Genomic DNA, 17,341 nt, shown 5'->3' with positions numbered 1-17,341 from the left:
GTGGCAAGGTCCACGGTAGTTCAGAGACTGTTTTCCCTATATTTCACCATGCTGGAGACAAGAAATAATAGCTATCTAATGAGACTTTCTGCTTCATTTTCCTTGGCTCTTCTATGCTAAAGTTCAAATACATTTAGATCTTTATTCAAATATTTAGATATTTATCTAAATCAAAACTTTATGTAATCACCTCTATATATGAAAAATATTACATTTCTGAGGAGAATCAAGAATTAAATTATCATCCTCCTCGACACTACAAAGCCCAATTTTTGAATCATGTTAACTGTCACAGGAACCAACTAAGCATGACCTTGGCAACCACAATATAAAACAGTAAGCCTTTTGCAAGACAATACTTTTGAGTAAAATGAATGCATTAATCCACTAATCATACTCTCAGGGACAATGTCTTGCATGTTTGCTGTAAAAATATAAAAGGGTTCTATTTAGGACAAAAAAAAAGGGTATTCTTAATATGTACTAGCCATTCAGGTGTGACCTAAATCAAATCCCTTATGATTATACAGTGGAAGTGAGAAATAGATTTAAGGGCCTAGATCTGATAGATAGAGTGCCTGATGAACTATGGAATGAGGTTCGTGACACTGTACAGGAGACAGGGATCAAGACCATTCCCATAGAAAAGAAATGCAAAAAAGCAAAATGGCTGTCTGGGGAGGCCTTACAAATAGCTGTGAAAAGAAGAGAAGCGAAAAGGAAAGATATAAGCATCTGAATGCAGAGTTCCAAAGAATAGCAAGAAGAGATAAGAAAGCCTTCCTCAGTGATTAATGCAAAGAAATAGAGGAAAACAACAGAATGGGAAAGACTTGAGATCTCTTCAAGAAAATTAGAGATACCAAGGGAATATTTCATGCAAAGATGGGCTCAAAAAAGGACAGAAATGGTATGGACCTAACAGAAGCAGAAGATATTAAGAAGAGGTGGCAAGAATACACAGAAGAACTGTACAAAAAAGATCTTCAGGACCCAGATAACCATGATGGTGTGATTACTGACCTAGAGCCAGACATCCTGGAATGTGCAGTCAAGTGGGCCTTAGAAAGCATCACTACGAACAAAGCTAGTGGAGGTGAGCTATTTCAGTTGAGCTATTTCGAATTCTGCAAGATGATGCTGTGAAAGTGCTGCACTCAATACGCCACCAGATTTGGAAAACTCAGCTGTGGCCACAGGACTGGAAAAGGTCAGTTTTCATTCCAATCCCAAAGAAAGGCAATGCCAAAGAATGCTCAAACTACTGCACAATTGCACTCATCTCACATGCTAGTAAAGTAATGCTCAAAATTCTCCAAGCCAGGCTTCAGCAATACGTGAACCGTGAACTTCCAGATGTTCAAGCTGGTTTTAGAAAAGGCAGAGGAACCAGAGATCAAATTGCCAACATCCGCTGGATCATGGAAAAAGCAAGAGAGTTCCAGAAAAACATCTATTTCTGCTTTATTGACTATGCCAAAGCCTTTGACTGTGTGGATCACAAACAACTGTGGAAAATTCTGAAGGAGATGGGAATACCAGACCACCTGACCTGCCTCTTGAGAAACCTGTATGCAGGTCAGGAAACTAACAGTTAGAACTGGACATGGAACAACAGATTGGTTCCAAATAGGAAAAGGAGTACGTCAAGACTGTATATTGTCACCATGCTTATTTAACTTATATGCAGAGTACATCATGTGAAATGCCGGGCTGGAAGAAGCACAAGCTGGAATCAAGATTGCTGGGAGAAATATCAATAACCTCAGATATGCAGATGACACCACCCTTATGGCAGAAAGTGAAGAGGAACTAAAGGGCCTCTTGATGAAAGTGAAAGAGGAGAGTGAAAAAGTTGGCTTAAAGCTCAACATTCAGAAAACTAAGTTCATGGCATCCGGTCCCATCACTTCATGGCAAATAGATGGGGAAACAGTGGAAACAGTAGCTGACTTTATTTTTCTGGGCTCCAAAATCACTGCAGATGGTAACTGCAGCCATGAAATTAAAAGACACTTACTCTTTGGAAGGAAAGTTATGACCAACCTAGACAGCATATTAAAAAGCAGAGACATCACTTCATCAACAAAGGTCCGTCTAGTCAAGGCTATGGTTTTTCCAGTGGTCATGTGTGGATATGAGAGTTGGACTATAAAGAAAGCTGAGTGCCAAAGAATTGATGCTTTTGAACTGTGGTGTTGGAGAAAACTTTTGAAAGTCCCTTGGACTGCAAGGAGGTCCAACCAGTCCATCTTAAAGGAGATTAGTCCTGGGTGTTCATTGGAAGGACTGATGTTGAAGCTGAAACTCCAATCCTTTCGCCACCTCATGCGAAGTGCTGATTCATTGGAAAAGACCCCAATGCTGGGAAAGACTGAGGGCAGGAGGAGAAGGGGATGACAGAGGATGAGATGGTTGGATGGCATCACCGACTCAGTGGACACGGGTTTGGGTGGACTCCGGGTGTTGGTGATGGACAGGGAGGCCTGGCGTGCTGCGGTTCATGGGGTTGCAAAGAGTCGGACATGACTGAGCAACTGAACTGAACTGAACTACAAGGGAAGACCCATACATGTAAATGAGCAGGCTCTACATGGATTCCATCACTGTGTCAGGGAAGAAAGGTATGAACATAAGCAAGGCTTTCTGAGGATCTTTTTTTTTCAGAACTAATAAATTTATCCAGGAGTTAACAAGTACCCACGCATGCATTAACAGATAGCTAGGTTGGCCAAAAAAATTCATTTGGTTTTTTTCCATAACATCTTATGGAACCCAATATAAGTATCATCGTATGTCACATACACATCATATAAACCCTGTTACATATGTCACATAGCATAGAGATAGCCATACACTTATACACCTAATACTGATATATTTATCTACTTACACACCTCTCTATTTCCTTGGCTAAAGCACCCAAGGTTTTCTAGGGACTGAACAGGTCTGGTAGTTCAGTGACCGAAAGAGTATGACTGCCTATACAAGCAAGCCACGTTTGTATACAGTGAAACAAGGACTCTACAACATTGAAGAACACCCTTTTCAATAGCCCTGAGTCTGCTGTGCTACAAAATAACCCAGCTGCAGCACATCCAAACTGGCCAGACAGGCAGCTGTGAACTGCCCCAATTAAAAGCAAGGGTCTTGCAATGAGAAACACTGCCTCTGCTTCGAGAGGAATCGTGACTGGAAATGTTTGTACTGAAACACAATTAAAAAGAAGCTGCTTTGCCTCTGAAAGTTGGCCACAAAATCTCTGATAATTCATATAAAACACACGAGTCATGAAAGACCTCGCTCACATGAGGAAGAAAGAAAACATAGCTCACGGCATTTTGGCCTTGAGCTTGCTTAGCTCTTCTGTGTCCATGTGGAGATAGTCAGCATTGTAAAACGCTCGTGGATGTTTAGGCTACAAAAAGTCAGTCACATCTCTGTTGCTGACCGAGTCAGAAAACTATCACAGATATAAAGCAGTGCAAGGTCATCTGGGGTTCAGAACCAAGGGTCTTAACGAGCAGGGCAGGCTTCACAACTCTTGTAGCAGATGGCTGCAGAGTTCCTAGAAACTGATGTAACTGTAAAATTAGAAGCCAAATAATTTATAAAGCTTTCTTATATCAGGATCATCTTCTCAGGCCCACAGTTTACTCTGATGTCCTTGGAAAAATGCAGTTATGATGGTTCCCTCATGTTCTGCCTCCCTGCCCCCATCAGTGCTTGAATGGCTCTCCACAAACTATTTGTATTCATGATAGTGAATTGTGAGTTCACTGCCTAGAAATAGTTGGGCACTTTTATGAGGCATGATGAATTTTTTATTTAGCACAGCAGTAATGAATTAAATAGGACCCCAAAGGATTCAAAGAGTTTACACCTCTCCCTGGGAGCTCTCATTATACGACCCTACAGTGTAAGAGTGTCTCCAATGTTTAAGACCAATAACATCATCATCTGCCAAGAGAGGTTTACAACCTCATTAAGTTAATTACTTCTTATAAAATGAGCCCTCTGATACTGCGTGATGGTTCTGTATATGCTATTTAGTAAAAACTCTCACTGAAAAGAGATACTGTATAAGTACAGAGCACATTCCAGGCCCTCAATAAATGTTAGCTCTCTTCTTTCATTCATTAGCTGATACAAAAATGCTAATAACTACATGTACTCAAAAAAAATTTGGTGAATAAGATAACGTGACATTCAAAAAATGGCCTGGCATTCCTCTTCCCCACAAAACTGAAATTAAACCCCCTCTAGAAAAGCCTCAACCACTGTGCTACAGTCCCTGTATTATTTTCCATCATTTCATTTTCCCGTAAGTAATGTCTATGAAAAAGAGACATTAAACAACACAAAGTCTCTTTACTCAAAACTATTACCTAATGACAATCAAAACCTTAATGCAATTTGAAACAATTTCTGTGTCACTACTTTCAAAAGGAAAGAAAAGTGGAAAAAGATGGGAATAAGTAAGTAAAACACTAACTGTCTCTATGGAGATGGAGAGGCAGGAGACGCTTTTGGAATCTATAAGTGAAAGGAAGGGCAAAGCAGTCACCAAAGAGTATAGCTGAGTGGATCTTTACAAACAGAGCTCTTAGGAATAGTGCCCACCACCCAGCACCAGGAGTTCTATGTGATGGATAAGTGAAGCCTCACCAGATCTAGGAAGCACAGGAGCTCAAAAACAACACAAATGTTCCAAGTGACTTTTGGACAGCGCTACTCAAAGTATGGTTCAAGGACCAGCACTACTCAAAAGCAGATCTGTCCACGAACAGCTATTGGTCTGTCTACACATGAGAATAGACTTTGAGAGAAGTTTTTGTAGCAATCTGGTACCTTGTCTGTTGAAACTAAAACTTTAAGTTGGGAACCTTTCTATGTCTTCTTGGATTTCTTCTGGTATTTATTGATCAGCAACAATCTGGGCGAGTGAAGAAGCTGGTGCTTCCCAGTGGAAGGTTTGACAATATGACCAAAGGTGGTACCCTCCTGCAACCTCCCGCGGGAAGCAGCGCCTGTAAACAAAGCTTCCCAGCAGAGGAGGTGGCAATGACCCTGTGAAGCAGGTGTCCATTCTTCAGCTTATGAGGGGTAAAGGGGTGCGAGAAGGACTAAATCTAGGGAAGATGATAGGATCTCAAGCAGTGAATGGGACACTGAAACCAAGAGGACAAGTTATCAAGTAGAAAAATGTCAAGAAAAGAGAAAAATATAGAAAAGAAGAATGAACTCAATGTGCCACTAGATTTCCACTGGAGGAATAAGGTGTTTCTGTTTTTCACAGAAAGAATGAATGTCTACCCCATGAAACAGTAACAGCAACCTCTACTCCATCTCTCAATAAGGAAGGGACACAAGCCCAACCAGGAAACAGAATTCTGCACCAGGAGGAAGCAGGTGGTTTACAACTCTCTGAGAAGGAGGAGGTCATACACTAACATGGCTCATGAGGGGACACATGTTCCAGAGGAGATGAAGAACTGGCCCACGCCAATCAAACCAGTGACCACAACCCACTTCTGATGACTCACGTGGTAACACACTGAAATAATCAGATACTCAAAAAATTATAAAAACATGATGAAGAATGAGTAAAAATCTAAAAGAAAATTAATAGGCTTAGGAATATTTTCATCTCTTCCTCCTTTATGCCTTAAAAAGGAAACAAATGTGAAATGAATAGGCTGGTAAATACCATCAAAATGACTGGGGTGGGGACAGGTGACATGAGACATCATCACCACCAATGACTCTGTCAAGGGACGCAGTTTTTAACTGACCTTGCCACCACTTCCACTGGCCAACCTGGAAACAAACAAGAAGCGGTACTGCTTTTAAGAATTGAATTCTGTTTCACAATGAAAGGAAGGTTAGAGGCAGTGAAAGAGCAAAAACTTTCTCCCAAGATATCAATATCCTCCTAAAGTTCTTACTGGGAAGAAGGAATCCTAAATAGTGAAAGATTTCACAAATTTCTGAGTGAACAGAGGTAAGAGCCCATACCCAGAGTTCAAATGAATGATCTAAAAAGGGGTGGGAAACTCAATATAATGACTATTTATAATATATACTGACAACACACAGCAAAAAGCAAACCCTTCCATGAATAGTAACACGAGCTGCCACTGGGGTGGGGGAAACATGAGGGGAAGGTACAGAAGCAGGTAGGGGCTAGGTCAAGCAGAATCTTCTGGGTTAGGCTTATATTTTAGTGCAATAAAAACCATTTCGTGAAATGAAAACTTTAAATTAAAAAAATACCTTGAAGCAACAAAAATGGAAAAATACACCAAAACTGATGAGATACAGCAAAAGTAGTTCCAAGAGGAAATTTTATAGCTATAAATGCATACATCAAGAATAAAGAAATATCTCAAATAAACAACCTAATATTATACCTCAAAAAAGTAGAAAAGTAAGAACTAAGCCCAACCTTAGCAGAAGATACAGTTTTTTGAGGAAACAATAAAGATTAGAGCATAAATAAATGAAATAGAGAACAGGAAAGCAACAGAAAATTGAGTTGGTTCTTCAAAAAAATAAACCAAATTGGCAAAACTTTATCTAGACTAACCAAGGAAAAAAAGAGAGTTCTAATAAATAAAATTATAAATGAAAGAGGTATCAACAAATACCACAAAAATAAAGGATCATAAGAGACTACTCTGGACAGTCATATGCCAACAAATTAGACAACCTAGAAGAAATGGATAAGTATCTAGAATTATGACTAGAAAAGCTGAAGAGACCAATTACTATTAGGGAGAGTGAATCAGTAATCAAAAACCCCAAAATAAAAACACCAGAACTGTCTCAAACTCTTGTAAAACAAAGAAGAGGTAACACTTCCAAACTCATTTTAGCAGGCCAACGTTACCCTGATACCAAAGTCAGATAAGGATACTACAAGAAAAGAAAACTACAGGTCAATATCCTTGATAAATGTAAATGTCAAATCCTCAGTAAAATACTAGCAAACTGAATTCAACAGGTTCATACACAATGATCAAGTGGGCTTTGTCCTTGGAATGCAAGGATGATCCAACGTATGCAAATCAATAAACACAACACCTCACAGTTAATACATGTAACACATCTGAATAGAATAAAAGGTTGAGATCATGTGATCATCTCAACAGATCTGGAAAAAGCATGTGACACGCAGTAGAATGAAACCGACAAAACTTAATTACCACTCACAAAAATGAACTCAAACTGGAATTGAAAACTTAAGAGCAAGACCTGCAACTGTGAAACTTCTAAAAGGAAGCAAAGGAGAAAACTCTTATTAGACACTGGTCTTGGCAATGATTTTTTGGATATGACACACAAAGCACAAACAACATAAGCAAAAATAAACAAATGGGATTACATCAGACCGAAAAGCTTCTGCAAAGCAAAAGAAATGATTAGCAAAATGGAAGGCAACATACTAAACGGGAGAAAATATCTGTAAATAATATGACCAACTAGGGGTTAATATCCAAAATACATAAACAGTTCATACAACTCAATCCCTCAAAAAACCCAAATAATCTGATTAAAAAGTGAGGAGAAGACCTGAATAGACATTTTTCCAAATATGAAAAGATACTCAACACCATCAATCACCAGAGAAATTCAAATCAAAACCACAATTCGGTATCACCTCACACCTATCAGAATGGCTAATATATGTATAAAACAAACACATACACACAAAACATAAGTGTTGGAGAGGATGTGGAGAAAAGGGAATCCTTGTGCCACTACTGGTGGGAATGTAAATTGGTACAGCCACTATGGAAAATAGTATGGAGGTTCCTGAAAAATTAAAAAAAAAAAAACAGAACTACCGTATGATTCAGCAAAATCACTTCTGGGTATATATCCAAAGTAAATAAAATTACTAGGTTGAAAAGATATCTGTACTCCCATGTTCCATGAAGCATTATTTACAATAGTCAATACCTGGAAACAAAGTAAGTGTCTGTCTATGGATGAATGAATAAAGAAAATGTGTTATATATATACAATTGAATATTGTTCAGCTAAAAAAAAGGAAGGAAATCCTGCCCCTTGTGACAACATGGATGAACTGTGAAGGCATTATACTCACTGAAGTAAGTCAGACAAAGAAAGACAAATACTGTATGATCTTGCTTATACATGGAATCTTTAAAAAAAAAAAAAAAAACCTCATAGAATCAAAGAGTAGATTGTTGGTTTGGGGAAGAAAGGGGAAATGAAGACATGTAGTTAAAAGGTACACACTTCCAGTTATAAGATGCAGTGCTAGGAATCTAATGCATAGCATAGGGTCTAGAGTTAACACTGTATTGTATTCTTACAAGTTGCTAAGAGAGTAGATCTTAAAAGTTCTCACCACATAGACACAAAAGAAGGTAACTCAAAAAAAGAAAAAAATCAAACAGGCCAAGGCTTTGATCCAGTTTTCAGTTTTACAGATCATTCTGGTATCTTTCTGCAGGCAAGCATAAGGGGGAAAGAGACCTGTTAGATATTGCTACAAACAGTCCTCAAAGGAAAAGAGGATCGGTGGCTTGCTCTAACTAGAGTCTCCAGGTGGACACAAAGAAAAGGAAGAAAGAGCTTGGCATGAGATATATTTTAGAGGTAGGGCTGATAGAAAATGGCATTTATGTGGACGATACAGGAAAAGAAAACATCAAGGGTGACTCTAACATCTCTAGCTTCAGAAACTAGGTTGACAGGTGGTCCCATTTATTGAGATCAGGAAGTTTGGGTAGGAGGATGAAATCAAGAGTTCAGTTTGGGGCATGCTTAGTCTGAGATGTCTCTTAGAGACTCACTTAGACATGACAAGCAGGTACTGGATGTGTAAGCTGGGAGACCAGGTAAGAGGAACTGACTGGCATATACAGTTTAGGAGGCAACTACATAATCTGAGACTCATTGTGACACTCTCTTAACTGATAATACAGATGACTTCAAATAATTAAGTGACTGTCCTGCAGAAGAGCAAGTATACTTATTTGGTAAGGTTCTAGACTACTGAGTAAAGAGGAATACATAGAGGCAGAATTCATCTCTAAGTAAGGAAGAACTTTGTTAGCCAAACCTCTGTGACAAAGTCCATAGGCCACCATACAGAATGGTGAGCCTTCTATCAGATTCTGCTGTTGCTGGGAGGACCCTACAGTAGATGGTCTATATAAGACTATGCTCTCTGTTACCTAAGATTCTCACATGCTGGACCTTCCCCCTCCATTTCTGTCCACCCAGAACCTAGAACCCGCACAACCAAAAGAAACAGTGCACTGTGTGTTCAAAGGCTCTAGGAAGGGAGCTGGACACACTGATCTAATCGTTCTTTCTTCAGCTACTCTAGGGAATAGAGAAGAGGCACTCCTCATGAAAGTGGAGTAGAAACAGATACTTCAGGGCAGGTCAGGAGAAACAAAAATAGATATTTCAAGGCACAGATCTAACTAAGGGCTGATGAACAGAATGGATGCAGTCAGACGACTGAAACATCCACAGGGGATTTTCTTCTTTTGACCATCAGGAAATCAAAGTTATTAATCTGATAACTAATTAGCCAAGCAAAGTGGAAACATTTAAATCCCACTCTGGCAAACAAGTAAAAATTACCAATTAAAAGAGTCTTATCTATAAAACAAGAACATCTTAGAGATGAAACAGTTATGAAAATATCATCCTCCTCTTTCATGGACTCATCAGTTCCATCAAAGAAACCCACTGACAAAAGCAGTCCTAACCTGTCCAAGTTTGACTGACTCAGACAGCACAGCTCTTCTGAACCTTTTCCAGGTAGCTGGGCACCATCTGTAAAAGCACATTCTCACTCAAGACCATCAATCACACAAATCGTTTTTATTAAAAGCACGAGAAACAAAGCATAATCCCTCCATTTGAGGGGTTGTTTTATGGGGAGGTTGCCAACCTGTCTAAAAATACATACAGAAATCTCAATTCTTCAGGCTTCAGAGGAAGACTTATCTTTTTTTCAAATAGTTTTTTAATATTTACTATTATTATTTTTTATTTGGCTGCACTGGGTCTTAGTTGCACCATATGGGATCTTTAGTTGTGACATGTGGGATCAAGTTCCCTGACCAGGGAGCGAACCTGGGCCTCCTGCGTTGGAAGCTTAGAGTCTTAGCCACTGGGGTACCAGGGAAGACCCAGAGGAAGGCTTCTCTGGAGTGAAATCCACCATTTCTTGGGGCCTTCCCTCACATTTAAGCAGAGGTAGGCTTGTGGTTGTGGTCTCCCTAAACTCAAATAATTATTCCTTAGGGAAGAGGTAAGACTTTACAGATTCTGGTGTCTTGGAGGAAAGGTCAAAGACCCTGAAGTACTCAGGAACTACACTAGAGGTCTAGAATCCAGGAATTGACTCCCGCATTGGCTGGAACCCCTTTTGATAGGTGCCTGCTCCTTCACATGAGAGATGAGGCAAGTTCTTCCTGGAAAACATTCCAGGATCCTAACAACTGGCCTTCCTGCAAAGAAGTCCTGTAAGCTTCATGCTAATGAGCCCACTTTGCTGACACCATCCTGTCCATGGTTCACCTTCTTAGAGGAGAAAGTAAGTTGTCAGGTGGTGACCTTACCTGTTTTTCCTGCTCCGCTTTCCCCAGTAATCAGAATACACTGGTCTTTATCTTGATCTCTTAGGGATCTGTATGCTTCATCTGACAGGGCAAAGCTGCACGGGATAATGGAAAAAAAAAAAGTCCTTACAATTCAGCTCATTATTATTCGTTTACCAGATATAACAGGCTCTTTAAGGGCCACTGTTATGTTTCAGATAGAAAACAGAAATATCACATTGTTTTTCTTCAAATTCTTCAAGTAAATAAATAAAGTTATTTATTCTTTGTGGCCCAAGTTATCTTCTCCTATGCATTCCCTATTAACTAAAATGGTATTGATGTACTGTACACCATAAAGATATGCTTTATTTAACCCACACACTATATTTACAGCTTACTTTGTTAAAATCTGGGCAACTAAGAGAACCAAGAAAAAAATTTACAACACATGTCCACAACTGGATAATGTTGCTATTTCCAGGATGATAAACTGGAGTTTCAAAACACTGAGAAAAAAGTTTTTCAAATGTTAGAAAATGTTATCAAATACTAAATAGCTGACACTACCATCACAAAACTAAAAACAGAACTACCACCTTCACAAACAAGACGGTTGAAACTATGAGATCCACCAGTGGAAGGTGGTCCTGTAGGTTGCTATGGTTCTTGCCCAGTCTTGGGCTCCATGATGACAAAGGGCCCCCTATCAAGTAAGCTCTCATGTCGACCTTCCCCTCCGCAAAATCAACTAACAAGGTAAATTCTGACTCCCTCTAGCTAACTGAAGAATAATTTTGACAATATGATGCTGTCTTAAAATAGGTAAAGCTGCTCTTCTAATTCATTTATTTTGAGTCTACCTAATGTGAAGAAAATGCTAGGAATGCAAAGATAATTAAGATTCAGCCCTTCTTTGATGAGTTTTCAGCCAAAAGTAGGGGAGAGATACAAATAGAGAATAGATAAGTGCAAGGAAAAAGATATATGCAAAACATTGCAGAACCAGACAGGGCCCTCAGTAGGGTGAGGATTAGAGTTGGAGTATTTTAAGAGGTGGGGAAAAACAGTCCTAAAGAAGTAATGAGCAAGACAAAGGGCTTTGAGGCAAAAACAAAGGCCAAGATATCCTAGAGGTGGACTAAGGGGTATGAGCAGTTGCATGCTGCTGAAAGGCAAGGCCTGAGGAGAAATGCACTAGAGAGATGAAGTGAAGTTGCTCAGTCATGTCCCATGGACTGTAGCCAACCAGGCTCTTCCGTCCATGGAATTTTCCAGGCAAGAGTACTGGAGTGGGTTGCCATTTCCTTCTCCAGAGGATCTTTCTCACCCAGGGATTGAATCCAGGTCTCCCAACTTGCAGGCAAACACTTTACCATCTGAGCCACCAAGGAAGCCCAGAGAGATGAGCAGACTCCAGATCAGGAGAATGGAGCCACCCAGGGGGACTGTAAGCAGAAGAGGGGCAGGACCAGATAGTAACCAGAGAGTAATTGGAGCTAAAACACCAACATTTACCCTGCACCAGCATGGGCCCCAGGCCCTTCGCATTTAAGGATTCTAAGTCTCACAATGAAACCACTATGAATATATTATTCTGTTTAGTTCAGTTCAGTCGATCAGTCGTGTTCAACTCTTTGCGACCCCATGAACTGCAGCACGCTAGGCCTCCCTGTTCATCACCAACTCCCAGAGTTTACTCAAACTCATGTCCATCGAGTCGGTGATGCCATCCAGCCATCTCATCCTCTGTCGTCCCCTTCTCCTACTGCCCCCAATCCCTCCAGCATCAGAGTCTTTTCCAATGAGTCAACTCTTCACATGAGGTGCCCAAAGTATTGGAGTTTCAGCTTTAGCATCAGTCCTTCCAAAGAAATCCCAGGACTGATCTCCTTCAGAATGGACTGCTTGGATCTCCTTGCAGTCCAAGGGACTCTCAAGAGTCTTCTCCAACACCACAGTTCAAAAGCATCAATTCTTCAGTGCTCAGCTTTCTTCACAGTCCAACTCTCACATCCATACATGCCCAAAGGAAAAACCATAGCCTTGACTGGTTGGACCTTTGTTGGCAAAGTAATGTCTCTGCTTTTGAATATGCTGTCTAGGTTGGTCATAACTTTCCTTCCAAGGAGTAAGCGTCTTTTAATTTCATGGCTGCAATCACCATCTGCAGTGATTTTGGAGCCCCAAAAAATAAAGTCTGACACTGTTTCCACTGTTTCCCCATCTATCTGCCATGAAGTGATGGGAACAGATGCCATGATCTTCGTTTTCTGAATGTTGAGCTTTAAGCCAACTTTTTCACTCTCCACTTTCACTTTCAGCAAGAGGCTTTTGAGTTCCTCTTCACTTTCTGCCATAAGGGTGGTGTCATCTGCATATCTGAGGTTATTGATATTTCTCCTGGCAATCTTGATTCCAGCTTGTTCTTCTTCCAGCCCAGTGTTTTTCATGATGTACTCTGCATAAAAGTTAAATAAGCAGGGTGACAATATACAGCCTTGACGTATTCCTTTTCCTATTTGGAACCAGTCTGTTGTTCCATGTCCAGTTCTAACTGTTGCTTCCTGACCTGCATATAGGTTTCTCAAGAGGCAGGTCAGGTGGTCTGGTATTCCCATCTCTTTCAGCATTTTCCAGTTTATTGTGATCCACACAGTCAAAGGCTTTGGCATAGTCAATAAAGCAGAAATAGATGTTTTTCTGGAACTCTCTTGCTTTTTCCATGATCCAGCGGATGTTGGCAATTTGGTCTCTGGTTCCTCTGCCTTTTCTAAAACCAGCTTGAACCTCTGGAAGTTCACGGTTCACGTATTGCTGAAGCCTAGCTTGGAGAATTTTGAGCATTACTTTACTAGCGTGTGAGATGAGTGCAATTGTGCAGCAGTTTGAGCATTCTTTGGCATTGCCTTTCTTTGGGATTGGAATGAAAACTGACCTTTTCCAGTCCTGTGGCCACTGCTGAGTTTCCCAAATTTGCTGGCATATTGAGTGCAGCACTTTCATAGCATCATCTTCTAGGATTTGAAATAGCTCAACTAGAATATATTATTACTAATCCTATTTTCAGATGATGAAATCATGGCACAAAGTGAAGACAGAACGTGTCAAGGTCACACTGGCAGTATGACGCAGTGGAGTCCAAACTGAGCCCTGCTCTTGACCACTGGCACACACCACCTCTGTGTTCTGGACAGATCACAGGGCCACAAGAGTACACTAAGAGAGATCCATCTAAGGCAAGGAGCCCGGTGAAAGGCTGGGACACTTGGAAGGGTGTCAATTCAGCCTTTCAATCACAGACTTGGGCTTTTCTTCAGAAAAGTGTGTGCAGCCATTAATACTGACAATGCACTGAACACCTTCAATCTGCCAGGAGCTGAATCTTATGTGAACAATGTACACTGATCTTTTTCCATCCAGCAGCCCTCCCTCCCTCACCCTCAAACCCCTTCAGCCATCCCCTGAATAAGCAGTGTCCTGCTCATCCCCAAGGATGCTCAGGGGCCTCATCCTTGTCCAGCGTTCCCTGATTTCCCAAGTGAGAAGCAAGTAAGACCCTCTGTGTGATTACATACTGTTGTTGTTGTTGTTTAATTACAAAGTCGTGTCCAACTCTTTGTGATCCTATGCACGGTAGCCTGCCAGGCTCCTCTGTCCAGGGGATTCCCAGGCAAGAATACTGGGGTGGATAGCCATTTCCTTCTCCAGGGGATCTTCCCAACCCAGGGATGGAACCCTCGTCTCCTGCATTAGCAGGTAGATTCTTTACCACTGAGCCACCTGGGAAGCCCCACTGCAACCTGGGACAGTGGAAAAAACAGTGAATCTGGAGGCAGACGGCATCCAGGATGGACAGGATTCTATGGGCCCCAGACCCACAACTTACCACCTACAGGACCTGGAGCAAGTCACTCACCTTGGCTGAACTTTGATTTCTCCAGGTACAAAATAAAGAAATGTAGCCCTGTACTTTAGCTCAGAAAATTAAATCAAACTGTATGAAAGCACCTTAAAAGTGACTAAGTCCTCAATAAATGTCTAATGTCTTTCTGTATTATAATTAGTTATGCAGACATCTTCTTATCCCCTACCAGAGTGTAAGCTTCTGGGGGCACAGCCTTTCTGTGTAATTAACTTTCGTGCATTCCACAGAGCTATAAACATAAGACATTGTCTATACCAAAATATGAATGAATGAATGAGTGGACCTTCTCCAAGTTTTGACAAAGCCCCTAACGGACTGAGCTCCATGAAGCAGGAAACTCATATCTCCTACTGCCTTCAGACAGGGCAGGAAAGCTTTACTTGGATTTCTTATTAGCCCCCTCCTCCCTCCCATCCCTCCCACCTCAAGACAATAGTTCAGCAAAGCCAATGTCATCTTCACCACTGGCAAGAAATGCAGGAAAGCATGTTACGCCAAATACAAATGAACTCTTCCAATCATATATTGATATATTTGCTGACCTCTTCATGGATTAACACAGGTCTTTCCCCAGGTTCCTAGTACTGCAAGTTAGCTTTATATATTCTACCATCGTTAGATCCCAAATGATGCAAAATTACTTCTAACATGATTAACCACATGTGATTGTGACTGCACACATATATGCATGTGTACACACAAACACACACACACAGGCTCAGAAGATCACCAAATGACTCTGACATGGGTTTATTTCCCATCAAAACACCCAGGTAGAACACTTACTTTCCTCTTGTCTATCTAGACAGAATCGTTAACTGCTGTCCCCCAACCTGGGCTTGATACATCTAGTGGGTTTAAAGGCTAAAAGGGATGGTTATTCTGTCAGGTTTCTGAAGAGTCAATGATTTCAAACTGCCATGAAAATTTACCAATTAAAGTACTCACACACCGGGAAAACTGGCCCGGAATACTAGCAACATCCACCTCAAGCAGAGCATAATGCCATCTGACTTACTTAGTATAAACACAAGATCTTGACTTCACTTAAAAAAATAACACAGGGGGGCCAGGACACCAGCTCCCCTCCCAACCATACTCTCTTTCTCTCTGGCAATGTTCAATCTTACTCTCTCTCTGGCAACGTTAGCACGTACCCATCACCACAGCCAACATTTGTAACTAAACTGAAACCACATGCCAGCCTTCCCAACCACTCTATAATTAAGGAACCTAAATAAATCTTTAAAGCAGTTTTTACTTAAAAACAGTTGTGACCCATATGCTTCACATTATTTTGTAAGCATGTCAGCATTGTGATTTACCACACACAAAAATGAATGGTTTACTGCACTATAATGATGATAACTTAAGGGGCAAACATGGTCTTCATCGCACCACATCAAGAGCAGGGCTTCATCTATTTCTTCTGTCCTCTACTTGAGCTCTAAGAATAGCGACAGCCCGACGTTTGAATGCAAGTCCCCCCTTCATTTCCAGATCAGCTAAACAGCTGTTCATTGAGAGTCAACCTTCCATTAACATCGAGCATGTTTGCTGCACATTTGCCAGCAGTTGTATCTATTGTTTATAGGTTTTGGAAGCTAGATTTGGGGCTCATCTATCATGTTCTGTCAGAGCAGAAGATTGAGTTGCATGTTCAAAATTATCTAGCCAGTATTTATATTCTTTCACCATTTTATTTCTGTTCAGAATGGGAATCTCTGCTGTGGTCCTGCTTTCGTGGGCATCAGGGTGTCCCTGCCCAAAACTCCAAGCTCCTTACCCTATCATTTTCTTTCTACGTTTCCTTCACCTATTTCAGGGAGCAGAAAAGATGGTGTGACACCAAATATACCCCCACCACCACCACCTAAAGCTTATGTTCTCCTAAAGTGAAGGTCATTCAGTCACGTCTGACTCTTTGTGACCCCATGGACTGTAGCCCGCCAGGCTCCTCTGTCCATGGAATTCTCCAGGAGTGGGGAGCTGTTCCCTTCTCCAGCAGATCTTCCCCACCCAGGGATTGAACCAGGATCTCCTGCATTGCAGGTGGATTCTTTACTAGCTGAGCCACCAGGGAAGCCCACCCATGTTCTCCCAAGCAGACCCCTTTTTCTCAGTCCCTCTGGCTCTCCTAATGAGGTGCTTGAGGAACCATTCTCTAAAGCAGTCTAATCCATTCTGAAAACTTCTAGTTTGTCATCTCCTCTAGCCAAAGTGTTACACAGAACAAATTTCGTCTTAGGAAACTTTCCTAGACTTAGATGACTCTTTCTACCTTTCTGTTTCTATCTTTTTTTTTCAAGAACTCTCAAAATGGTACTTCCTTTCATTCAATCCTGAATCCTAGAATACTTTCAAATTACACTAAGGAAATTCTGCTTCTGAATTTAACCCTCTTAAAACAGCTCTGTCTCAAAATTCTCATCCACATTGAGACCTGCAAAACTTAAGTATTTCTCCACTTTCTAGCTCTGATTCACCTCTTAAAACAACATGCTTTTAAAATTAAGCAACAACAACAAAAATACAAAGTGCTTTCTAAAAAAACTCCTAACCTATAAGTGTGCCACCAATTTCTAACTTCATATTAAATCCCATTAAGGACCAAGGTCCACAGCAAGGACATGCAAGAGAAGGAAAGAAAGAAAGGGAATTATGTGTGGTGTATTTTGCACAGTATCCTTGAGGTCTGTTTGTTTATTTGCTGGCTTTTAAGGACCAGGCTCTCCCATCCCTGGGATTTTCCAGGCAAGAACACTGGAGTGGGTTGCCATTTCCTCCTCCAATGCATGAAAGTGAAAGTGAAGTTGTT

General features: G+C 40.9%; 1 protein-coding gene across 8 annotated transcripts in view; it reads right to left on the bottom strand.

Annotated features, from left to right (window-relative positions):
* Positions 1 to 17,341, bottom strand: part of MYO1B (myosin IB) — a 199,208-nt gene that overhangs the window by 89,601 nt on the left and 92,266 nt on the right. For all 8 annotated transcript variants that reach the window (XM_024976322.2, NM_001102199.1, XM_059875676.1 and 5 more), the window contains 1 exon segment: positions 10,617 to 10,711. In XM_024976322.2, the coding sequence (XP_024832090.1) occupies positions 10,617 to 10,711 (95 nt within the window).

The sequence above is a fragment of the Bos taurus genome, chromosome 2, assembly GCF_002263795.3.
Source record: "Bos taurus isolate L1 Dominette 01449 registration number 42190680 breed Hereford chromosome 2, ARS-UCD2.0, whole genome shotgun sequence".
Lineage (NCBI taxonomy): Eukaryota > Metazoa > Chordata > Mammalia > Artiodactyla > Bovidae > Bos > Bos taurus.
This window is presented reverse-complemented; position numbering and strand designations above follow the sequence as displayed.